This window comes from Toxorhynchites rutilus, chromosome 3 (assembly GCF_029784135.1).
Source record: "Toxorhynchites rutilus septentrionalis strain SRP chromosome 3, ASM2978413v1, whole genome shotgun sequence".
NCBI lineage: Eukaryota > Metazoa > Arthropoda > Insecta > Diptera > Culicidae > Toxorhynchites > Toxorhynchites rutilus.
The window spans coordinates 20,937,442-20,963,363 of NC_073746.1; the positions used below are offsets into that span (position 1 = coordinate 20,937,442).

The 25,922-nt window shown below is 38.8% G+C and overlaps 1 protein-coding gene across 3 annotated transcripts in view; it reads left to right on the plus strand.

The window, feature by feature from the left end:
* The window catches only part of LOC129775943 (protein phosphatase 1 regulatory subunit 14B), a 260,278-nt gene extending 238,654 nt beyond the window's left edge, over window positions 1-21,624 (plus strand). For all 3 annotated transcript variants that reach the window (XM_055781232.1, XM_055781231.1, XM_055781233.1), the window contains exons 3-6: window positions 820-1,174; window positions 1,251-1,325; window positions 12,478-12,519; window positions 19,355-21,624. In XM_055781232.1, coding sequence (XP_055637207.1) covers window positions 962-1,174; window positions 1,251-1,325; window positions 12,478-12,519; window positions 19,355-19,396 — 372 coding nt within the window. In that variant the 5' untranslated portion in view covers window positions 820-961 and the 3' untranslated portion in view covers window positions 19,397-21,624. The remainder of the gene's footprint in view (window positions 1-819; window positions 1,175-1,250; window positions 1,326-12,477; window positions 12,520-19,354) is intronic.
* The last annotated feature ends 4,298 nt before the right edge of the window (window positions 21,625-25,922 follow it).

Genomic DNA, 25,922 nt, shown 5'->3' on the forward strand with positions numbered 1-25,922 from the left:
TTAACAACTCTTTTCATTCCACACATGAATCATAACGGAATGAATAGACAAGCACCCTTCCAACCACACCTAAGCGTTACTAACACTGACACTGACGCAAACATGGGCATCAAAGCGACACGCGTGTGCATTCTCGCTCGTTTGTCCGCTTATGTTTGCCGGTGCATAATGCGTTTACAACATATTATGCGCACGAATGATTCCGTTGGCACGGTGATTCCATTGCCGCGCTCCGCAGCGGAGGACGGAAAAAAGCCCTTCGTATGTTCCTAAAGTATCACACTAAAGCAATCCTATTACGATTGTGGCCAATAGAAGCGGAGGGCAACTGATGATGGCAAAAACAACAAGGCGAATGTGGCTCTAGAGTTGGGGCAGTGGCAACGATGGCAGCAGCAAACAAAACATTTTGCTACTAATTGAATGTGAAATGCATGCGAGTTATGTCTTTTTTTTGCTTCCTGTACAATTTATTCCGAAGTCGCCCAGAGTAACGACATGCGAAAGGGTCGTGTAAACATTGAAACGGACCACGCGAGCGGTAAAAAACCATGGCAAATTTCCTAATGAAGATTGAGAAACATTATCTTTTTTTCATTGTAAACCCATTCATCGGACATAATACCTTTCGCAAGATTGAATATCGATTTCACAGTCACATGTCGTTCGTTTCGTCCATTTCTTTATACCATAAATTGACTAAATTAGCCCTAATCACATTAGCTCGTGATTAGTGGAATTTTCGTTTCACAAAAGTTTCGTCTCTAGATAATATTAATTCAATTCACTTAAACTGTCATCCCTCTCCGGTTTTTACAGATAGACTGACTCGTTGTTAACTGTGAGACCCAGCAGAGCGAGTGGCGCAAGATAGGAAAGGGGGACCCACCATAGTCCTCACGAATCAACGAGTCACTCAACCAAACCAAACAGGTGAACCCTTTGGCACAATAGCAGCGAGATGCAGTGCAGCGTTGAGACCATGAACGAATGTGAACGATCGCCGGGTCGCACCGGGCTGAGGGTCAATTTTACCGAGAAGGGCGAGGTAAAGGAGCGCCGGGAGAAATTCCTCACCGCAAAGTACGGTTCCCACCAAATGAGTCTCATCCGGAAGCGGTTGGCCGTCGAGATGTGGCTGTACGATGAGCTGCAGAAGCTATACGATCCACCCGTAAGCTAAGGGTCCAATCTGTGTTTTGGGGATTGCTACTGATACAGTTTCCTTCTCTGTTTGCCTTTATCCACAGACGGAAGCGATAGACGTCGATATCGACGAGATTCTCGACATGGACACCGACGACATCAGAAGATCTTATTTGTTTGTAAGTATTGTGATATACAGGGTCCACAAACTCAGATGATGGGAAGTGGACGCAACGATTCCATTCCCAGCAAAAATAAACCCGTAGCCAGGGTTGGAAAATCTTTCTTTAGCGTCAACTTCAAGCTTTAGTAAATATCGACGATGCGATCCGTGATGACAGATGTACAGTGTAGACATCTGGTGGCGATATTCGTTTAGAGAAGCAAATTATTGTGATTGTCACTTTTCAAACTCAGCAAATGAATCTCAATGTCGTCAATTCGAAAAACGCCCCAGCAAACATTAAATCGTATAAATAGCCTTAATTGGAGGCGATATACATACATCCAAGACACATTTGGATGATATGTGATGCATATAAATGGGATGTACACGCAATAATGGAAGCGATATATGTATATGCCATATTTTATACGCATATACAGTCGTATATAACGATACACGATTCTTTTTACCCGGCAATGCTATATAAAATGAATAGAATGTGCGTATATTGTACTGCATCGCGCGATACTACGATGGTCGTTATACCGATATACGACTTAATCCTTCACTGATATAGAAAATCGCATTTTATACGATTTCGGATACACATGATGCATTATTTGATTGATATATTATACGATATTAATTTGATACGAATTGCGACCTAGCAAGTCATAGTTAACGATGCGATACGGATTTTCATGCGGCGAAACGTGGTGTGTTTTGCCATGTGTGAACGCAAGTAATGTTTGCCAGTTGATTTTCATCGAGACGGAGTATAGAACGTGGGAAGGTTTTGGTTGTGTTTAACTTTGATTGTGATAGTAGCTATTTGACAGATAGGAAGTTCACATATATCATATCAGTCCGTTACTCAAATAGTAAAAAATGATAAAAAATTTAATGTGTCAACGAATAAGGTTGTAAGAGTATATAAAGAATCTAATTACAAATTTGCAAAAAAACATTTTAAGCATTACATTCATCATTAGAAAAACGAACATGTCACAAACTAAAATGTTTTATTTTTTCTTTGATGTCTTCTTATATTAGTATTAGTATTCTAATGTCTATTATTTTTGGATTTTAGATAAGCTTAGATGAAGTTTATCTGTTATCCACAATTGAATTTTTTTTTTCACAATTAAACACTTAGTTCTTCTAAAACTTGAACGCAAGCGGAAAACTTTTCGTCTTAATCTAGGTCAAGCGGAGTCAATCAGATTTCTTTTTCAAGTGCATTTTGGATGCAGTGCAAAATGCAGCTATTTCCCATTCAATATCTGTTAAATGTTGGAAAAAACAAACGATTTTGTGAAACTGACTTTGTTGATTTTCGCGTTTGGTCGAGCCAGAATATCACCCAAGAAAGTTTATCGTTTTGCAGAAATCTTTCATGACTTAGTGACGTTGGATTCCTGCTACACGCAGCTTAGCGCAAAGGTATCGAAAATTCAGGAAACGTTTATTGGAAATATTGTAATTCCTTGTCGGTTTCAATAGTTATACCTGACTGTCACGATTTGAAGGGTTTTTTTCTTCTGAAGTGAAATTAAATACGGAAAAATCTTGGAAAATAAGAAAAACAAAGCGCGACAGGCGAAGTATGTCCATTTAAGTTTTAGGCATTGATCTTGATTTTTTGCTTTTTGAATGAACTCGAATGAAACAAATGTTGTAGTTTGTGGAATTTGTATATTTTAGTTGTTTTAATGAAGAAAAACTTTAAATAATATAATTCTAGCGTTAAGAATCATAAAATCCTAACATTTGATGAGAAATAAAATTGAATTGTAATAAAGCTTACAACATCTCAATAATACTAAAATTTCCGTTCTTTCTAAAATACAATTTGGGCCCTTACGATTTTGAACGCTAGCGTTAATTGGGGGATATGTACATTAATAAAGTACTACATTGATTCGAATTATACGTTTATGTGACTCTCGAACTGCATTTGTCGATTAGTTTAATTTTACGATAGCGATTATCATTAAACCGATATTTATTATATTCAATTACGATTTAATCTATATATAGAATAAAGAATCAGATTTTTCGCATTTTATACGATTTTTGATATACGCGAAGTATGCTTTGATCAATATTATATACGATTGTGACTCGATCCCTCTTTTTAAACGATTATAAATATGCAAAGTTATACGAATTAATATTTGCTGGGATGCGTCTCCAGCAAACATAAAAAAACTTTACTTTTGCACATGCTAGGTCACATATAAATTAGTATCAAATTACAATAGTATAAAATATCTATCAAAGTATGCATCATATGTATCCTAAAGTGTATGAAATGCAAAAACACGATTTTCCATATCATTGATAGTATTCTCGGGTCAAATCGCAGTGTAACAAACATCGTAATATCGTTATCTACGGCTTTATATACATATATAATATGCCATACTCGTATATGGCCTCCACTATCGCATACATATGCCAGTTCTACGCATCATATGTCACCCATATGTGTTTTGGATGTATGTGTATCGCCTTCATATACAAACAAAAATGGCGATTTCAGGTGCTACACATTTTACTTCAATATTTTCCACCATTTGGTTTTTTGTGCCTGTGATTAATGGTATATACGTATGTCAACAATCTTGGTAGGCTATTAGGTATTGCCTCCACTTTTGCAAGTATATCATATACCACCTAAAATATCGAGTATACGATGCTCTATATACGACAGTTCTACGATTTAATGTTTGCAGAGCTGTGGGGTTCAATAAGCCATCAGTGAACAGTTTTTTTGCAGTTGAAATACATGAATTTGTTTGCTTTTTTATTATTCAAAACCAAAAGCAATCCAATTACAGTAATTTACATTTAACACGACATGCCGAGGCACCGCTCAGTCTCGCATTGATGGCTTTTTGACCTGTAATTGGACATATGCGAACACAGTGGTACAGTTTCGCATCTGGTGGCGACTTTCAATGTGGGGCCATAATTTGTGTTCACAAAAATGTCCAATTAAAAGTAAAGATGTCCAATTAAACATGTCGCATTACAGGTCTAATCAATTAGCTATATGTCGCATTAAATGTAACTTACTGTGCATCTATTTGAAACTATCTTCCCTCTTAGAGAGATGGCCTTTCGGTACTATGAAATTGTTGTAACAAGTTTACATTCGGTGTCGGTTTTACTTTTGGTGTCGGGGTGTCGATCTCACCCGCACTCCCATTTATTTCACCTAAAAACATCAATTTTTGTATTCTTCAAAAATCGAGTTCTACTCAAGAAATGGTCAACAGATTCTGTAGAATGGTTCATGAATAGTTGGAGAGAGATTCTGTAATGACTTCAAGTCAAAGAAACATAGTATGATTTGAAAAATGTGGAAATCTTTAGGGTGTCGGTTTTACTTTGACTTTCCCTATACAAAAAAAACTCACAGTTCTCATTTCCACCAGGAAAAGTAGCAGTGATTTGCCCTTTTTTTATTACGGATAATTTTTATTCTGATAAAGCAAAAATTAGGAAAAATCAGCAATGGAAACAGGGAACGTACCAAAAAAGTCTGGAAAATCTTGAAAAATCAGGAAAGTTTGCAATCTGCTCGTAGTTATAATCTCGTAATGAGTGTATCGAAAAGTACATCCTAAATTGATTTTTAGCTTATGTTTTGTCATCCCGATTTATGACATTAAATGAGACATAACATAACGGAAAATGTCATGACTCACAAATACTGGTAAGAATTTGTATAATATACATGGTACAGCAATATAAGATTAATACGAGCGAGCGAAACAAAAGACAAATAAGTTTTCCGCATACTTTGCCACATACACGGCACAGACCGAGATAGATATTGTTCTCCTTCATGCGCTCCTTCTTTACTCATAGAAAACACTTCCCAGCATCATTTTATAATCAAGTGCAATATTATTACGTATTTGCTGAACAACTGCTGAAGCATCATTAGCCATGTGGATAGCGTGGTCGTGTAAAATAGCTTTGCATTCCAGCCGGCCTTGGTTCGATCCCCATTGACGTCGTATTGACTTTTTTTTGGCACAATCCCAAATGAAATGAGAAAAGATAACAGCAATTACATTACATAGCAATAAAATGAAAAAATCAATCTTATTGTTGATTTCTAAAAAATGATCGAACCTTAGATTTAACTCCACTCATCAAATTCTGCAGTCTAGTAGCACTTTCTGGACGCTACAGATCAATTGTTCTTGAACTCTGACATATTTTTAGACACTGTACCTTCCTTCTTGAACTTGGTCTTGACAATTGTTCAGTAACGTGCAATTGGCCGCAGCTGGGGACAGTTAGGTGGGTTGAGGTCTTTTACGACGAACAACATGTTGTTTTCCGAAAACCATTGTAGAGTGGATTTGGCATAATGTGCCGATGCCAATCCGGCCAGAATAGAGGAGGAACCTCGTGCTTTCTATCAAGTGGAAGCAATCTCTTCTTCAAGCATTCTTCCACACAAATTTGAGTAATTATAGTCCCTTGTGTGAAAAAAACCTTAGACTCCATCCAAAACTGGGCTCTAAAAACAGGTTTCAAACTTTCCCCGGAGAAATCCAAACACATACATATCGGAAAAGCTCTCAGAAGGAGAACCTATCTTCAGCTCAACAAAATCCCGATCCCTACAATGAGGACATTGAAAATACTAGGGGTTACTTTCGACAAGAAACTCAACTTCCTATCACATTCCCAAAAGACCAAAATAGCCACCAGAAAGAAATTGAACATCATCAAGGCTATCGCAGGCAACCTAGCCTCTGGCCATAGAAAGACGCTGCTAAATGTTGTAAATGTTTGGTTGGTCCCACAAATCCTTTACGGAATAGGCACCTTCAGCCGTGGAGGGGACAGGGTGTTAAACACCATTCAACCAATTTACAATAAAGCAATTCGGCTCGCAATTGGCGCTTTTCCCACCAGTCCTACTCTTGCTGTAATGGCAGAAAGTGGGCAACTTCCCTTCACCCACCTGGTAACAAAAGCCATCACTAATAAAGCCATCCGTCACTTGTCACTCCCCGAAAGCGACCACAATGTCCCATTAATACATAGGGCTAAAACATGGCTCAAAAATCTCACGAACAAAGATCTTCCCGATATATGTGAACGTTCATCTGCGACGGGAAGAAATTGGAACGTCAAACCGCCGAACATTAACCTTGAACTTCTCAAGGCAGTTCGGGCGGGAGACCCTTCTCCAAAAGTCAAAGCCTGCTTCAATAACCTCGTTGCATCCAATTTTCAAATTAATCACCAGGTATACACAGATGGTTCAGTCAGTGCCGATGGAGTTGGATGTGGAATCTTTGAGAGTAGATACACTGGTAGCTTTTCTCTTCCACCGCAATGCTCCATCTTCAGTGCGGAAGCTTTCGCCCTTTTAATAGCTACCCAAGAATGTACCCATGATTTTCTTCCTACCACAATATTTTCCGACTCAGCTAGCTGTCTCCACGATCTTCTAAGTGGAAACAGCAAACACCCATGGATTAAGCAAACAGAAGAGGCTGCTTCAAATAAAAACACAGCCGCCGACATACTGGCCGGCAAGGGCAGCAAAATAGAACCCCCAGACATGCCCTGTCCTCCATCTGACATTGTCCGCTGGGTAAAACAGCAAGTCCGTGAAAGTTGGGACATAGGTTGGATAAACAGCCGTCCCACTCATCTTCATAAAATTAAAAATTCCACTCTCCCTTGGGAGGACCGTCTCAATAGTAGGGAAAGGCAAGTCCTTACCCGTCTTCGAATTGGGCACACTAACTTCACCCACTCACACTTGTTCTGCAGAGCCGAAAAACCCCAATGTGCTTGCAACGAAGCTCCGGTTTCCGTTAGCCATCTTTTACTTGAATGTCAACATACCAAAGATGCTCGAGTCCGACACAACATAGGTCAGAGTCTCCGAGATATCCTCAGTAGAGACGAGACCCAAGAAACCAATTTAATTGCGTTTCTGAAAGAAACCGACTTCTTTGGTAATATCTAAATCGAAATACTAAATACCTTGGAAATTGCTTATTAAAGTTCGCCACTTCACAGTCATGTATGCGTGTTTATGTGTGTATACACATGTATGTACGGGTCGGAAGGAAGGAATTCATACATGTATATACACGCATTCAATAATAATAAATAACAAATAATATAATATATACTTTCATACCCACATCTACCTTCTATCCATTACATTATACTTTAATCAACATCCTATTCCTACAGCCACACTCACCAAGGAGGATAAATTCATTAAATAAACCTCTCCATTTTTCAGCTATACTATATACCATTAAATTCAAAACCACTATATTTTATTATCTATTCAAACTGTATTTCATTTCATTTCACCCCACCCCACACCCACTCCTCCCCTCTTTCCTTCCCATACCACTCCCACCCCCTTCCACTCCACTAATCCCACCCAAATCCTTTCCACTCCTTTCCTTCCTATCCTCCTGAGAAGGGCCTTTTTGTTTTTTTGTTTTTGGAACGCGCCTTTCGCTGGGTCACTTGTGCTTCGTTACTGCTTTGGTCCTCGGATCAGTAAATATTTACTTTTCTTTACAGCATATATTAAATATCTTATGAAGCATAGGATCCCTTCCTACCTTCTTCTTTAACCGAGAGTCGAGCGGACAGATCTGATGAGTGATTTTTTTGGTTTCCCTTTCGCCAGTCCCCTCTGGGCTGGTTTTATTGTGGATCTTCACTGGGCTAGAGGCGAATGAACTGCAAAGTTTAAAGCCTCTTAAAAACAAAGAAAGAAAGAAGAAAAAAACATTCATTACGATTTGTTCGCTCGTTGGATTCACATGCAGGCTTAAAAGGGTCCTTTTCAGGATCACAAAATTATCTTCAATCTAAAGAGTTTATTGTTTTGTTATCACTCGATATCCCCATCTTGTTCGGCTAAACCTTTCTGTTTAGCGATTGCGTTTGCCACTCGCCACAGCTTTCACAGTTGGAAAATTTCTTCCCATCCAGCTTATGACATATTTTACAGTAAATTACATTCAATGGCACGTCGCATTACCACCACTCAGTATCGGATTGGAGGTAATTTTAACCTGTAATTGAACATTTGCGATGACAGTGGTACAGTGTCGACTTTCAATGTGGGGTCATAATTTGGACCCCGAACTCTATGTTTACAAAAATGTCCAACTTAATATGTCACATTACAGGTCCGTCCAATTAGCTAAATGTCGAGATAAGTGTTAATTACTGTACTTTCAATCTAGAAGCAATTTAAGAATTGGTGAAAATCAATAAGCTCAGAACAACTGCCAAATTCACATACTCATCATATCCTGGCAAACAAATTATGAAAAAATCAATTTGTGTTTTATTATTATTTTGGATATTGTTTTAGAAAGCATTAAACTGTATTTCCTAAACTCTTTGTTGGATGGTTTAATGGCCCTGAAAAGCGCCTTGTTTTATGGAATGGTTCTAATTTAGAAAACTTAGTACTCGTGGTTTTGAAAAAAACCATTTCGAACGCCCTCGATGCCGCCTTGTTCTGGATTTGCCACCAAAGCAGTTTGTATAAAGAACAAACTTTTTTCTTCTGCTACCTGATGCCGTTTTGCGATTGCGTTTGCCACTCGCCACTCGCTGCAACTGCCTGTTGTCTTGATGTCCACCGAACCGAATGTGTTCTGTTCCGAATGCGGGTTTTCTTATCGTCGCGAGCAGCTTTGCCAGCTAACTTGATCACTTCGGCAGCCGAAGCTATATAACGCCGGCTAGGTGGACTGGTACACTGGTACTAACGCGCTCGGCCTAGCTACCCTTGCGGGGAACTCCAGATCAACACGGTTTGAGCGGGATTTTGCCTTTCCCTTCACTTTTCCTCCTTTACCATGTTCAGACATGGCTGCTTGGGTTGGTTTGTTGATGTGTTGTGATGCGAACCGATGTGGTGTACGGTTTGAATGAGAATGATCGTTACGGCAGCGGAGCGGGGATTTTTAAGCTGACTGGCTGGCTCGAGAATTACGCATGTGTGAGACTGCGACCAATGTTTCGTTCATTTTTTTCTTTTTCCTTTCCAATCGTGCTTCATTCTATTTGGCTGCTGCTCTGGTTGCCCGTTTTGGTCGGTACGATTTGAGGAGCACAAAATGGACCAATCAAAAATGGGCACATAATGCATTTTGACAATGCTTGATATTTCACAATTATTCAATTATTTATATCAAGAAAAATGAAATGTTATTCGTTATGATAGATGCGTAGATATATTTCCTATCAATTGATGCAAGAACCTTTGCGATCTATTGAGAAATGCTCGAGTTATAAGCGTTCCAAATCTTGCATTTTTTCCTACTTGTTCAGTGCCTAGATTTCCATTTCACCCCCTATATCTTCCGGTTAGACGTAGTCCTACGTCAAAAAGTTGACGCTCGCATTCCACACGTGCAAATGGCTTGCCAAACGAGCACTTTTTGGTTGATTTTTTTTGACAGTCGTATCCGCTAATGGTACACTCTCCAATCGATTTGGTATAAAATTGAGGTCCCGGCAGCGTTCTGGAATCTTCTTTGACGTATGTTTCGTCATCCATGAGAATGCACTGGTTGGGATTGTTCAAAATACGCTCATTTAGCTTTCGAGCTCGTGTTTTAGCGCGATCTTGCTGCTCCGTTGTTTGTTTGGCCACTTTTTACTTTTTTGTAGGTCTTAAGACCATGTCTCTGTTTAATCCGCTGAATCATCCCAACACTGGTTTTGAACTTCTTGGCCAAATAACGAATAGATGCAGACCTGTTCTTCTGAATATAATTTATAACTTTTCGGTCCAATTCGTGATTAATTGGTCCGGGTTTTCGTCCACTTCTGCTGAGATCCTTGAAAAAACACTTATTACTGAACTTTGCGACGATTCGTTTAACACTTTATGGACAAACGTCGATTTTGTTGCTATTTTGTGGTATGTAACAACCTGTCCGGTGCTCCAATTGTGCAGAATTTTCTTTTTAGTTTCCAAATCAATCCGCGACATTTCGAAAACAACTTTATGAGCGCGACTAAATGACTTGTATTTCGATTTTTGACATGTAAACAAAGCGTGCTCTGATTACACGACAAAAAAAGTTCGCCCGTTTGTGTGTAATAACGTGTTAAAGGTTTAAGACCAATTCTCGATACACTCCATAGTATAAACTCTCAAACATCACAAACATTAATCCAATTGAACATCGTTCATCAATTCATTAAGAACCCATCAACTCGAGCCGTTTTCCCAAATTTGGCTCAACCGCCCGCATTCTCGTGCGCCCACGGCTCGGGCGTGACAAATGCCATTAGATTATTCGGATCACCAAAAGTCACACGTTCCGCTTTTGTCGTTCGCTTGATGACAGTCATTCTCATCACTCCCGTCTCTACAGGAGGAAAAAAAAAATCCAAAACGATCGCAATAGTGCGCGCTTTAAGTAGAAACGGAAATTAATTTCACGCGCCTCTCTCTGCTTCCTCCCATCAACAATTCGCTGGTGGTTATTGGCCAACCGTAGAAGTAGGAACGACGCTGGTTCACAATATTTAGTGTTCTAAAAAGCGTGTATAATCTGCTTCCCCTGCTTCGGTGGGTTTGTTTGTAGTTATAATTCACGGCACGTCTTTGCTTTTGTGAGCCGGCCACAATATACTAAAATAAAGAACGCATCTCGTCGCAGATTGTGTCATGTGGCTCAAGTGACCACCACTAACCAATCCATGCCTATCGCGCGGTGAGGTGGTGAGTCAGAAAGAAGATTTCCTTTCTGAGCATCGGAGATCTTTTTAAATTGATGATATTTTTATGGTCAGCCGGAGACATCGCTATATTTGGCCTCTGGTGTTGGTGATCACATTCTTTGGGGCGTTAGCACGAACAATGAGCACCGTTCACGATTGAGAGGCATGTATAGAAACAAAAAATAGAGTGCAATATGCGATAGATCGTTGAACCCGCTATTTTTGGGTAACTGCCTCTTCAGGAAGGTGTTATAGCCTTCTTGAATCACCCACAAATTACAAAGATAAGTTTGTATTTATTAGTATAAATGAACTAGAATTGAACACTTCTTGTCCATCTCTTTGTAATTGAGGTAATCATGAAATTACCTTTTTCTTACAAAAAAATTAGAAATCATTTGGAGGATTGCAAAGTTTTATTCATTTTATTCCACGATCTCTTCATGTCTGCAGTTACTCTTCAATGTCATTTTGGCACCCTTTTTCAATTCCCGCTTGAGAATTGCCCAGCTTTTTTTCAATTGGGCGGAATTGGGGGGTGGGGGGTAGCAATTGGGAGAATTGAGGTCTTTTTCAAAGTTATTGTCACGGAACTTGAAACACCTCTCGACTGTAGTGGCAGCTTGCCAAATCTGGCCAAAACATCACCGGACCTTTGTGAGCTCTAAAATCTAAAAAATTCTCCGGGTTTCCCCATACATTTTCGAGTTCATTGTCTTATCTGTGACGAGAACCTTGGTTCCACAACTGCAAATTTATCAGCGAAAATGAACTTCAATTTGGTGGGAACATCTCCTCTGATTTAAGAACATTCATAAGCGATCACACTTCTAAGTATTTCACAGATCACTCACGAATACTTACGTTCTTGAACGCACGGAAAGACGAAGGTAGATTGCATTGACATATTGACTTGTATGCGGGTCAATACTGGCAACCATTACCTGTAATAAATCGTTTCGTGTTTGTGTAGTACGTAACTCCTGTAAACGCTCTGAAGCAGGAGAGTGTCTAATCGCAGAAAAGATATTCAAGTACCCTATATCTACTCGAGTGGTATAAATAGGCTTGATTATACCGGAGGTATGTGATATTAAGTCATCAAACTGCAATCGGTTAGTGCACCTTCGGTAAGTGCAAGACGGGAGTAAACTGTTGAAAAGAATAGCCGCCTATACATACTCAACCGCGACGATGTTATCTTGCAACATAACAACGCAATATGCTAACCTGATGAAAATGTTTCTGGAAGTTTGTTGGAAACATCACAAACACTATGTGGATGACACATTTGCTCCACGAAATTAAAGGATTCAATAGATTTTAACTGAACTCGAAGTTTCTGTTTTTAACAACATTTTCTAAAGATTATACTAACTTGATTCCTCTTTTTACAGAGTCTATTATCCGCTTGCAAACGGCCACCTCAGGACATATCGGTAAGTTAATTGTGATATTGATGTACACCACACAATCCATAACATAATGAAGAATGTATGAAACCATATATATAAATCCTATAACAATCTGTAGTTACCTCTGTATCGAAATTTAGTACAATTACACCGGGTTCTTCCAATATAAACGTTGTCCAAAACTTTTTCAGACATACAGTGAATCTTACTCAAATTCGTAATTGCTTCATTTTCATTAGTAGTACTAAGTTGAGATTTCTATGCCGAATATCACGCTTTGAATGTGTTTTGGAGTGGCAAGCTCTAGAATACGCGTAACCACAGAAGAAATTTCTTACCCCCCTATCGAAACATTCTAGTTAGATAATAATATACACATCATTTTAAATCTTAAGCCTTCTGTTCTTGGATTATTTTACGAACACATTGTTATCTTGGTATGTGCAGATTTAATGGACAAAAATGTCTGGAAAAAAATTAAAAATCGGTTTCTTTCTATGGTTTCAAAAATTTTGTGGATTAATACAATTAATACAAAGTTTTCATTAAAAACTAGGCAACTCATTTTCAAAAAAAAAATTATACAAAATTATTTTGAAACTTGAAATTGTTTTTCTCAAAAACATTTTTTTTAATTCGGAACAAGAATTATATGGATATTCCATAGAACTACCAACAAGTATCTCATACATTGTAATTTTTATGAGAATTTAAAAAAAAACCTTTTTGAGAAAAATATTTGTTGTAAGTGTAATTTCGTTTATGTAGTTTTACATGAAAATTTAAACAATTTGTTACATTTCATTCTTTGGCCATTCCATCTTTATGTATTATATAGTGATTTTCCATACTTTTTGGCTGGTTCGTCACTTTGCTTTAATTTCGGAAGAATGTAGGAAGAATGAGTGAGAATTGAACTCGTGACCTTAAGCATAAGTGGTACGAATGATACCACTTCGCCAGATCGCCTCCTTATTCTTTGACCAAAATTTTGCAGGTATTATATTAGGCTGTCAAAAAAGTCCTGCGGTATTTCCGCGAGGTGTCGTTGTAAGCGCGTAGTTCTAGTTGTATTCATTGTATCGAGTTGCAGCTTGTTGGAAAGGTATTTTTTCGCGCTATAATATAGTCCTTGACATTGTTTTGTTTGGTTAAGTCGTTCTTGAGTTATAGTGTCGCAAATATGGAGCAAAATAAAGAGAAAATCCGATATATTTTAAAGTACTACTATGACAAAGGCAAAAATGCATCTCAAGCTGCCAATAAAATTTGTGCAGTTTATGGACCCGATACAGTTTCCATTGCCACCGCACAACGATGGTTTCAACGTTTTCGTTCTGGTGTAGAGGTCGGCGAAGATGCGCCACGCTCCGGAAGGCCTGTCGTCGAAAATTGCGACAAAATCGCTGAATTAGCCGAGAAAGACCGGCATAGTAGCAGCCGTAGCATCGGCCAAGAGCTGGGGATAAGTCATCAAACCGTTATTAACCATTTGAAGAAGCTTGGATTCACAAAGAAGCTCGATGTATGGGTGCCACACACGTTGACGCAAAAAAACATCTTTGACCGTATCGACGCATGTGAATCGCTGCTGAATCGCAACAAAATCGACCCGTTTCTGAAGCGGATGGTGACTGGCGATGAAAAGTGGGTCACTTACGACAACGTGAAGCGCAAACGGTCGTGGTCGAAGCCCGCTGAAGCGGCTCAGACGGTGGCCAAGCCCTCATTAACGGCCAGGAAGGTTCTGCTGTGTGTTTGGTGGGATTGTCAAGGAATAATCTATTATGAGCTGCTTCCCTATGGCCAAACGCTCAATTCGGACCTGTACTGCCAACAACTGGACCGCTTGAAGGTAGCACTCATGAAAAAGAGGCCATCTTTGATAAACAGAGGCCGCATTGTCTTCCATCAGAACAACGCCAGACCACACACTTCTTTGGTGACGCGCCAGAAGCTCCGGGAGCTCGGATGGGAGGTTCTTTTGCATCCGCCGTATAGTCCGGACCTTGCACCAAGTGACTACCACCTGTTTTTGTCCATGGCGAGCTAGGTAGTCAGAAGTTAGCCACAAAAGAGGCCTGTGAAAATTGGCTATCCGAGTTTTTTGCCAATAAGGAAGCGAGCTTCTACAGGGGTATTATGAAGTTGGCATCTCGTTGGGAACAAGTCATCGAACAAAACGGCGCATATTTGACTTAAAACAGATGATTGTAACTAATTTTATGAACAAATGAAAATTCAAAAAAAATACCGCAGGACTTTTTTGACAGCCTAATAGTATTTGAGTTAGATTTTTTTGTTAAATATTAACAAAAATTGGCCCTTCCTAAAAAGTAAGCTAATTTCTTTTGAAGATTTCAAGTATGCTGCTCACGCCCAGACATAGACTACACATCAGTCCACAGAATCTTCATTCAATAAACTATTAGCTTGTCTGCATGCTTCTGAAAAAACTTCAGTCTCATGGCTTCGTTAGGTTGATGCGATTCGCCATTTTTCGCATGTCGAACCACCAATTTTCGGATCCGCTAAGGGTTTTTTTCAACTCTAGGTTTTGGAACATGTTCCAAAAGGGGTATTAGTCGTATTAGTCGAATTCCAGAAAAGGCAAACAACCTCATGCTATTCCGGAATGGGCAACAATCCCTCTGAAGACACTTCTAAATTTGTGGTACATGATTCCATTAGTAACGAACGTGTTACTTTTCAGTTTCACGCTACAGATCGCTTGTCAAACAAAGAACTTTTTCGGGAACTTCGACCTTATTTTTCATTATACACTCTTTCTAGATTGAAGGAGATATGAAATTCTCGTCTAGGAATCCGTCCGAAAACGGCATTTCCGCACGGTTCCATCATCTATAGCGACACATTCGTTTGTCGACAGCAAATTCTCGTAGAGGTTCCTTGATTGTCTCTTTGACTCTAGATTAAGCTTCACGTTATGGTTCAATACAACTTATATCTTAAAACTTTTCAAACCACCCCTATTTTTGCATGGGATTAGGTCTCGATAACATCTTTGGGATCCGTTTAAAAAGAGCCACCTCTTTCGAATGAATTGCCTTTACTTTTTTGTCACTTCTAGATTTTTTGTCGACGGTCAGACGTTCGACTAATCTTTTTAGTGGCATCATACACCGTGAATTTGAGCCATAGTTCAATCAATCCGTGTGTGGGTAAAGGGTGTGTCACATCAAATTGCATCACGGAAAAAAACGCTGTAGAAATTCGCCCAGTAGACCAATCCTTTTGAAAATTTTAGACAGTAAAATAAAAACTATTAAACAACTTTTGGCATTTTCTTTTTATTCATACTTCGAGCCCAAGCCCGTATGCTCGCACCTTCCTCTTTACCCCGTCCATAAGGTTCTGTACAACGTCAGGTTGTAGTTTTTTTTTGAACAGAAATCCATTTTCTCTTGAAGTCCGCCTCCGATTTGACAACTTTTGGGTTCTTCCGGAGGGCCTGCTTCATAATCGCCCAATATTCCTCTATTGGGCGAAGCTCCGGCGCGTTGGGCGGGTTCATTTCCTTTGGCACGAAGGTGACCCCGTTGGCTTCGTACCACTCCAACACGTCCTTTGAATAGTGGCACGAAGCGAGATCCGGCCAGAAGATGGTCGGGCCCTCGTGCTGCTTCAATAGTGGTAGTAAGCGCTTCTGTAGGCACTCCTTAAGGTAAACCTGCCCGTTTACCGTGCTGGTCATCACGAAGGGGGCGCTCCGCTTTCCGCAAGAGCAGATCGCTTGCCACACCATGTACTTTTTGGCAAACTTGGATAGTTTCTGCTTGCGAATCTCCTCCGGAACGCTGAATTTGTCCTCTGCGGAGAAGAACAACAGGCCCGGCAGCTGACGAAAGTCCGCTTTGACGTAGGTTTCGTCGTCCATTACCAGGCAATGCGGCTTCGTCAGCATTTCGGTGTACAGCTTCCGGGCTCGCGTCTTCCCTACCATGTTTTGCCTTTCGTCGCGGTTAGGAGCCTTCTGAACCTTGTATGTACGCAGGCCCTCCCGCTGCTTGGTCCGCTGGACGAATGAACTTGACAAATTCAGCTTATTGGCGACATCCCGGACCGAACTTCTCGGATCACGTCTAAACTGCTTAACTACGCGCTTGTGATCTTTTTCACTGACGGAGCATCCATTTTTGCCGTTCTTTACCTTCCGGTCGATGGTTAGGTACTCGAAGTATCGTTTTAGTACTCTGCTGACCGTGGATTGGACGTTTCCCAGCATCTTACCGATGTCCCGATGTGACAACTCCGGATTCTCGAAATGAGTGCACAGGATTAATTCACGACGCTCTTTTTCGTTCGACGACATTTTTCCAAATTTACGAAAAATTGACAGTGAAGCATGGCCAACGTGATTTATACACTCTTATCTGATTATAAGCGAAAGCTGAAGATATAATTCCTAAAAATTAAATTTCTACAGCGTTTTTTCCGTGATGCAATTTGATGTGACACACCCTTTAGTGTCCGATATTGCGAGCCTGTCGGAAATATTCCCTGCTCGTTTGTTTCGGCGACAACTTGATTGACGCAATTTAATGAAATTTAAAAATATCACTTTTGAAATAAGTGAGTAGCAGCATTTTTCGGGTGTCCGTTTTTTTTTCGTATCATAACTCAACCTCAACCGCTCAAACTCCGTTAATACTTGTGCTAAAATATGGAAAGTATGGACCAAAATATCAACAATTCTTTCAAACAGGTTTATTGATTGTGGGTATTTCTGAAGGAAAATGCTTAAAAAACAAATATTAAGAACGTATGAATAAAAATCATGAGTTTATCATACCTCAGGCATAAAAAAGCTTTTCTCTATTTCTGGACTATTTCATCATAAACTACTGCCGTAATTTCATAGAATTGTATGTTAACTATTAATCTTTTAATATAATTATTTAAATAAGTTTTGCCATTTTTGTTGGATTGTGTTTACTTCCTTACATGACATTTTCAAAGGGTGCAAATATGCGATAACAAAAATAAATGCCCACCATCAAAAAAAAATTTTTTTAAATTCAAAATCTCATTTCCACATGTTATGACAGCTAGGGCTGTGCGATATTATGTACAACTTCTCAGTGATTCTTTTGACGCGATATAAAGAAAGTGTTGTTTACGTTGGCACATCAAAGTCGATTGTTGTTGTCTACACAAAGAGTTTTCAACAAAACCAAAATGAGTCCGAAATCTTGTTGTTCAGGATCTCTCTTCCTTCGGCATAAGCCGGGGAGTAGTCCGTGAAATTATGCACAAGCGCAAAGCTTAAGTTTCGTTTGCTGACAGTTCCGGAAGAGGCCGTCGTCGGAAAACCGATAGCCGGACGGATCAACGAATCATCCGGGGAATGATTAAATTTCTAGAAGTATCAGTCAAAATCACACAGGAAAACCTTTTTTTTGCGGTTTCGGCCAGCACCGTACGCCGCAGATTAGCTGAGTATGGATTCAAGAGCAGATTCGTAAAAATCGTGCTTTTATCAACAAGAAAAATCAACTGAAACTGTTGGAATTTGCCCAGAAACATTTTAACAAATCCGAAGACTTTTGGAAAAAAATACTTTGGACTGACGAATCGAAATTTGAGCTTTTCAACAAGAAGCGACTGCTAAGAAGATCAAAGCCATATTCCATTCACGCAAAATAAAACCCCTTGAATTGCCACTAAAAAGTCCTGATCTCAACCCGATCGAGAACCTGTAGGTTGTAGTGGTAGTGGTGAAATATGGTGTCACTAATAAGGACACTTATTTCATGGTTGTCCAGAAGGCGTGGAATGAATTCTACCCTCAGCAGCTCCAGAACCTGGCCGATAGTATGCCCAAACGTCTTCAACTTCAGGAGGCCAAACATAAGCTCTAAAAGTTTTTCCAAGACAGTTTGCATGTGAACTTTGAAACATAAAAGTTAGAGCGAAAAAACAGTTTTTTTCATGGTGACCCTAACGTAACTTTGAAAAAAAGGCGTTATATCGGTTATTTCAAGAGATAGAGAAAAACTTTGTTCTACAAAGATGTCTCAAATAATTGTAGCTACAACATTGTCTAACTATGTTTACCCCTATGTATAAAGATAAGAAAGTTCGATTTTTTATTTCATCGACAATTATGGTCACCCTATTTTTGACAACATAAAAGCGAGCGCTCTATCATGAGTAACAACTTTGTCTAAGACAGTCTTTGTCTAGAGAATAACTGTCGAGCTCTAAATGCCAATTTCCACTTAAATGCATCTCCTGGACCATTGTGCATTGACGTGCAATGTTTGGTTTAAGTTTAATGAAATGAATCCAGCGAAATATGATGGAAATGCAATGAAACATTTTGTTTCTCTAATAAAGACTCTCGAAATTACTATATTTGCTTAACAAAATTGGTTATTATTGAAACAAAATTGAGAAAATCGTTATCTAATGTTATTTTTAATACAATGTGAACGACATTTTGTTTATATCGCTTCAATATCGATTGCTAACAATACCGCACAGCTCTAACTATCATAACATGAAGAAACGAGGGGTTGCTCAAAGGTTTTGAGTGATTTTAATATTGTTTTTTGGTGGTGGACTTTCATTTTTGTCAACGCATGTTTGCACAAATTAAAGAAGTCATGTAAGGCAGTAAACAAAATCTACCAATAATGGCAAAACCTGTGAATTACTTGAAAGAGTAATAGTTAACACACAATTTTAAAAAATTACGGTAGTAGTTTTTGATATAATAGCCCTGAAATTGAAAAAAGTTTCTAAACATCCAAGGTGGGCTTTTTTATGCCTATCACTGTATGTATATTAGAGCACGACATCTACTAATCCTTCTGTTTTGTTTCTCTTCTTCCAGAAATTCATCAGCGATCTGCTGGACCGGGCAAAGACTCTCTGAGCTGGACTGGTAATTTCAGTTTAAACTTAAGTTTAATATCTTCACGATTATGAACGATGGATAACATTTAAGAGGAGACAACAGTGCAGCATCAAACAGGATGTGTGTATTATCAGTGGAAGAGGAAGATTAAAGGATTAACAACCCTGTACATGTGTCACGTCAAATTGAAAGTTGTTCATTAAGGCAAAAACAAAAGAATTACAAAAAAAAAGCTCACAGTTAAGAAAATTATAGTAATACGGAAAGCATCCGATTGGCTAGGCAATCGAAAGGTGGCAGATGGGGGCTAGATTTAGCTTGTGCTGGAAGTTGTTGTTTTAGGTTATACATACGAGTAAGATGATGGTTATGTTGCTTCGAAGCGAAGTCGGACTGTGTTCAGTTATGCTTTGTTTCGTGTGTTGAGTTGCTGGATTCAACGAACTTCAAACTTCCGAAACCCAATGCAACACAATTGTTTATTATATTTTAGACCAAACAATAGAGAGAAGAATATGATGAAAAAAAGCTATATAACCGAACCGAAACATGAGGATGAGAAAGATATGATTTTTCCTCCAAAGAATACTTTAATGATAAATTAATATACACATATGAACAAGAGAGTGAAATGTGCGCAGAAATATTATAGCGATACAAATTAATGTGTAAGTATGTTAAGTGAACATTGAAAAGTCCATTTGTTTTGTTAACTATGTTAGGTTTAGTTGTTTCGCAAAATCTCTTACTTAGTCTAATTTTGTATTTTGTCCCGAACCACTCAGAGATGTTCGTTTTATACACATTTATTCTTTATCGAGCCAATTTCTCAATTCTTCGTTTCGTTCGCTCGCAATCACACTGCCACGGGATTTTGAAGAGTGCTGCCATCTGCATCTGAACCGGCCATCCGCTCAAAACCAAGCATGCCATGCTGCTGCTGCGCGCTTTTGTGTGTGAGAAGTATTTTTTACAAAGAGAATGCTTCGTTTTCGAAAGGCTTGTGCTCAACGTGAAATTGTTGTTTTTTAATTGGAATAGTACCGAGGTTAGGTGCCGATGATTGAGAACCGTGAAACCAACAGTTTCTTTTTATTCGCAAAAGGCCATTGCATAAATAAATTGGAAAGTCAGCGAAACGAGCGATCCGAAACTTAACGCCAAGATACACACACACAGAAGGGAAGCCCCGGTGTCAAAGAAGAACTGATAATTAGTGAACTTGTGTAGTGTAATAGTAAATCAAAAACAGAAGAAAACAAAACAGCAAATTATGCCAATTTAAAATCACCCATCATCAAATCTAATTCAACGTATCGATTCTTAGCTTTAGTGCCAATTTTGCAAAAAAAATGACCGGCATAGCATTTCCTTTAGCTTCACTAATTTTATTACAATTTTCACTCATGTCATCATATCATCGAAATGGAGAAATTAGAGGCGAACACACGCATATAACTTCTTCTAATATATCAAGTCTATACGATAGCGATGTTTCGTAGTGTTTTCACTGTTCAAACTATTCAAAAATTATTATAAACATTTAGAGAGTGCAAAATCAAGACAAACTGGATTTAAATTGGAATAACCTATTACTTAATCGAATCTGTCAAAAAAATACCACCCGCATACACTTCCCCCTCAAGAAAAACAAACAAACAAGTGAAGCATCAGAGCTGTCAAATCTTCCCCTCCCTCTGAATATAAGAAGCATTCACACGGTGGTAGGAATGTAATCTTGTACGGTGAACTCAAGAAATAGCTTTAGCTTTTACTGGAAGGAGGAGAGAAAGAGATTAGAAGTTAGAAGCCCCGCCCCTCAGAGAATACATGTTGAACTGGAATCATTGACGTTCAATGGAATCATTATTACGAACAAAAAACTGAATGTGACACACAATAGAGAACCCAGAATCCAGAAACAATGTGCGTATCAATAAAAGTGTTACATTTTGCTACGCGTGATAGAAAAATGCTCGTGTACGCGCGCAGATAATAAACGTTAGTGGCAAAGTCTGTGACATTTGATCGGAAACATGCAAAGAAACACAAAAACATAAAAATCATCTGAGGAAGAACAGAAAAATAGACCACACATTGTCCCCCGTACCCATATGTAAGAGTGCACACAGTTGGTGAACAAAAAATATAATAAAGCGATGTGGATTGACAGAGATAAAAAAAATGCAAAAAACAAATAAAAATTTACAGAAAAGTATGAGATAGAAGTGCTTTTGGAGGTAGTCGGTATATCATATTTCTTGGTTTTCTAATGCAATCCGAAAGCTTAGAATTCGGTATCACTGCTAAATTTAATATCATCTTCCAAAATGGTCGTCTCAGTAATGTTTTGACATCAGTGAAATATATTGAAAATTCCATAACAAGAGAAAATAATTGATTTTCCAGATCCGCAAGCGAATGAAGACTATTGCTTTTCCCGTGCCGAAAACAAAATAGTCTGAATCCGAATTTCAAGGGTGGAGCAATCAAAATTTTGTCAAAAGAAAATGCGTGTGAGTTTGATTAAATTTTTTGGTTGGAAATTGATTCCATTTTTCTTTTAGTAGTTGAACCAATATCATGCAAAAAAAAATCATTTCAGTTCCAAATTCAAATCCAAACAGTCGTACCTTCCACTTAAGGCTTCCACTTAGCATGGTTCTAAACTAGAAATATGAAAGAAAATTTTAAAAAAAATCTTTTTTATTTCTGAAGTTCAGGCATTCAAGAATATACCATAGAAAAGACTTTTCTAAAATCACATTATTTACCGAGTTATTACAATAACATACAATTAACTTCATATGTGTTTTTCTCTAAACTAGTTTTTTCAAACTGATGTACACGATATCTCAAGTTCTACTGAACCGATTTATGTCAAATCTATATGAATACAATCTGTATACATCTCTCTATCTCATGAACCAATAAAAATTATATTTTTTAAATTTTGTTATTTTCAACCGGCCACCATTTTGAAAAAAAAATTATAGAAGGTTGTGTCCAAGATACGACCGCATTGTTGACGTAGAATTACGCTGTTATTTTATATAAGTCGCTTATTTATACCTTCGGATATTATTCTATAATGCTGTGAAATTTTAGAAACAACTGATTGATGATTCATTCTTGCCCTCGCAAAACAATCATATGTCGCAATTTATTTCATGTCAATGCATTGAAAATTTACCTCGAAGGCTATTCCGGTGGCCTTTTTCGAAATTGACATAGACTCGGTTACAGTCGATTATATACATGTTGCACCAGCACCATTATTCCATATCTCATAACTACATCAATATATCTTTGGCACCGCATGTAAACAACAACAATGATAACACTTGCAAATATCAAATATCATGCTACATGTTATTTAGTATTGCCTCAAAGGAATCGCACCTCTAGATATCGTTCGTACAAACTAAGCGTAAACCAAGCGCCAAACAAGCGTTCACCATAGCATCATTTTGCGCTATTCTCAAAAGAAATGCTTCTGTTAATATTACTGGCCTCGAAAAGAGTTGCATTATATTGTTATGCTCGAGATAAGCTGTCTCCCTTAGTGGAGGAAGTTTTGCTACTGGCAAGCAAAACCTAATCACATAAAAAATTCCAGAACATTTGCTTTTCTTGATGGTTGTTATTAACTTTTTTTTGTTAATAACAACCTCGAAAACAGTAGCAATGCTTCATTATGATCAATATTAGCGCAAATGCAATCCTAGTTGAAGGCAGTTTTACGACTGGCACGCGAACCCAAATAACTTATAACATTCCAGTAAGATATTCAAGATGCTTAGTATTCTCAAATAATTTTTTGGTGCACAATTTAAACGTCTGCTTCGCTGCTAACGTCAGTTTAATGCATTGATCCATTCTCAAAGGCACAAACGATGCCCTTATGAAGACGAAAAATAAACAATGTTAACTGCTTGGAAAAAGACTGAATTATGCCACACAGCTTGTACTCTGCTGTAACACCCATCGATGCGAATTCGCTGATGAGTTTGTCAAGAGCGACCGCCTTCACCACCAGCGGGGGGAGCTTGATTTTGGTTGCTGCCTGTGTAACGGCGTTTACATTTTCGACCGACGCGCCGAAGTCGCCTACTTCGCTGTTGTTCGATGCGGTGTCACACTCGCGAAGGCTCGGTTCAGTGCGAGCGCTTTTCACTGCACCAACATCGCGTGCATCATTAGATGGCGCTTGCCTCAAAATTTTATTGCCCCTGGCAATGCGTTCGTTTTTTGCAGGGCTCGAGCCTGCCTTCCTCTTCTTCTTGTTCATCACACACTACGCGAAGTGTCCAATTTATGACGCGGAAAGAAAAACACACGATACGAAAAACGCCAAAAACGAACTGAAAAAACCACACGACTATATCCATGTTGGATTACCACTGGTGGGGTCCAATCTTAGATCGAAGCGCAGCGAAAGCAAAGTGAACTGGATTGCTCAACAGTCCGATGCCGAATGAAAGTTTACCTCGGCGAGATCCACTGTTTATACTCTAGGCAAGTATTCCCCTTCATTCTTCTACTTTTTCTTTGTTCACGGAGACTTTAAATCCTACGACTTCCCCTCCGTTGGTCGTCGATAAGTTGCTCGTTATTGACAGCTCTGTTCGGCAAAGCATACAAATGTACATAACAAATGTATGGGAAAATGGAAACGCTCAATGTTTTCATGAATTTTAACCATTTACAAACCAGGGAATTCTAATGTATAGCATATTAAACAAATCTTACGGAACTTCCGATTCGTTTAGTGTGTAAATCGCCAAAATCCGTTCGTGGCAAAAATAGTTATTAACGTTAACTTTATTTCATAAAAACGTGACCTGTTTTCTGATTTGGCACCCTTAATGAAAGACGTAGTTCTACGTCAAAAAAAATAAACATTCGATCCAAATACTCGCCGATTGTTTGGACCGATTGCATTGAATCGAACATTCACTTCACCGTGTAGCAGCACATTCGTCACAACCAAGACGGGTCTATGGTACTAGGCAGTCTTCCGAAAAACACTTACACATGTCCACGCGATGTGAAAATTCCATGTTTTTGTTTGAATTCGAACATGATTCTCGCTAGTGTTGAGTGTCTATCCACAACACGAACAATGATACACAAACATAGACATGTGAAAACAAACACGATGTTTATAATTCAAAAACATCATGTACAAACATATCACCCGATGTCGCAGTATTCATTACTTTCGTTTCGTTTCTTTTCATACACGGAAAGAAATTATTCATCCCAAAACATTTCTTCGTAGAATACTTTTTCACAGAAACGAACTTGAAATTTAGTTTGCATTTCAAAAATTGCACGAACTAAGAGGCTATAAGTTCATGCACCAAAATATATATTTTTATTAAGGCTCATATGGCGTCAGCCTAACGGGGCCGGGAGTTCAATATTTTGACAATGTTTGCTTAAAACTATGTTAGGAATATGTAACCGATTACTCGCGGTTGGCTCGAGGTTAGTATTACAAGTGTTCTCGTAATTAGGATGTTGCTGTCTCCAATGCTCTGTACGTGTGCCCGACACGGGATACTTCCTATTGGGATGCAGCTGACCGTTAATCAGCAACGACCCTCCCTAGTATGCATCCCATATCTAGCGTGGTGCGTCTTTCTCGACTCGAGGAATCCAGGATAGAATGGTCACTAGCCGGCGCAATCATCAGCTCGTGTAGAGTTGTCATAAGCGGTACAACCTTTGGCTCTTGTTGAATGATCAGTGGACTGCACAACCTTTGGCCCGTGCATCTGTAAAGAGTGTGTGTATGTATTGCCGCGACTAAGTAAAAGTTTATAGATCGTTCATGCACATTTTGCAAGTCTGATTAAATAATCCTTGGTTTCGTTCAAAGAAAACATTCTCTGAATAGAAAGAAGCTTTCTATTTTTTTTTGCGTGCATGTTGGCAATTAAAGTCTGGGGAGCCGACTGCATAGCGGGCGACGTCGTACAAATGCTGACCAAAAAAATAAATACCCAAAAATTAGTTTTAGATGCAACCTTCAGCGGCACACAGCAGAACCAGCAGAGAAATTTCAGCGGCTAAAACACACCATTAATTTCTCGATGTTATCACAAACTGAATGAAGGAAAAAATTAAAAGCTACACTTACACTGCACTACATATGCTATGTGTGCATGCGATTGCATCATCCTTTCTTCTCCTCTTCTCCGCTCGTTTTATAGCTCGGGTCGCGATCGTCGCGAACAAGCAGTATTGGCCATTTGTATTCAAAGATCCAGCCAAAATTGTTGCTCCCGTGGTCGAGTGGTTAGCGTCACGCCTAACATGTCACTGCTGAATAATTCTATTTTAGTACTTGTTCAAATAGCTAATAATAGCGAATGTTACATGAATTCAATATATAAATTGATGCGTGCACTCAATAATGATATCAAATGTGAAAAACTCTCATATCAATCGATGTTTATTTTGTTCAGAACAGAAAAAGAGGTTTATTTTATTGCCCAATGTTTTTGATGAAGCACCCATTGTCATGAAAGGAAAG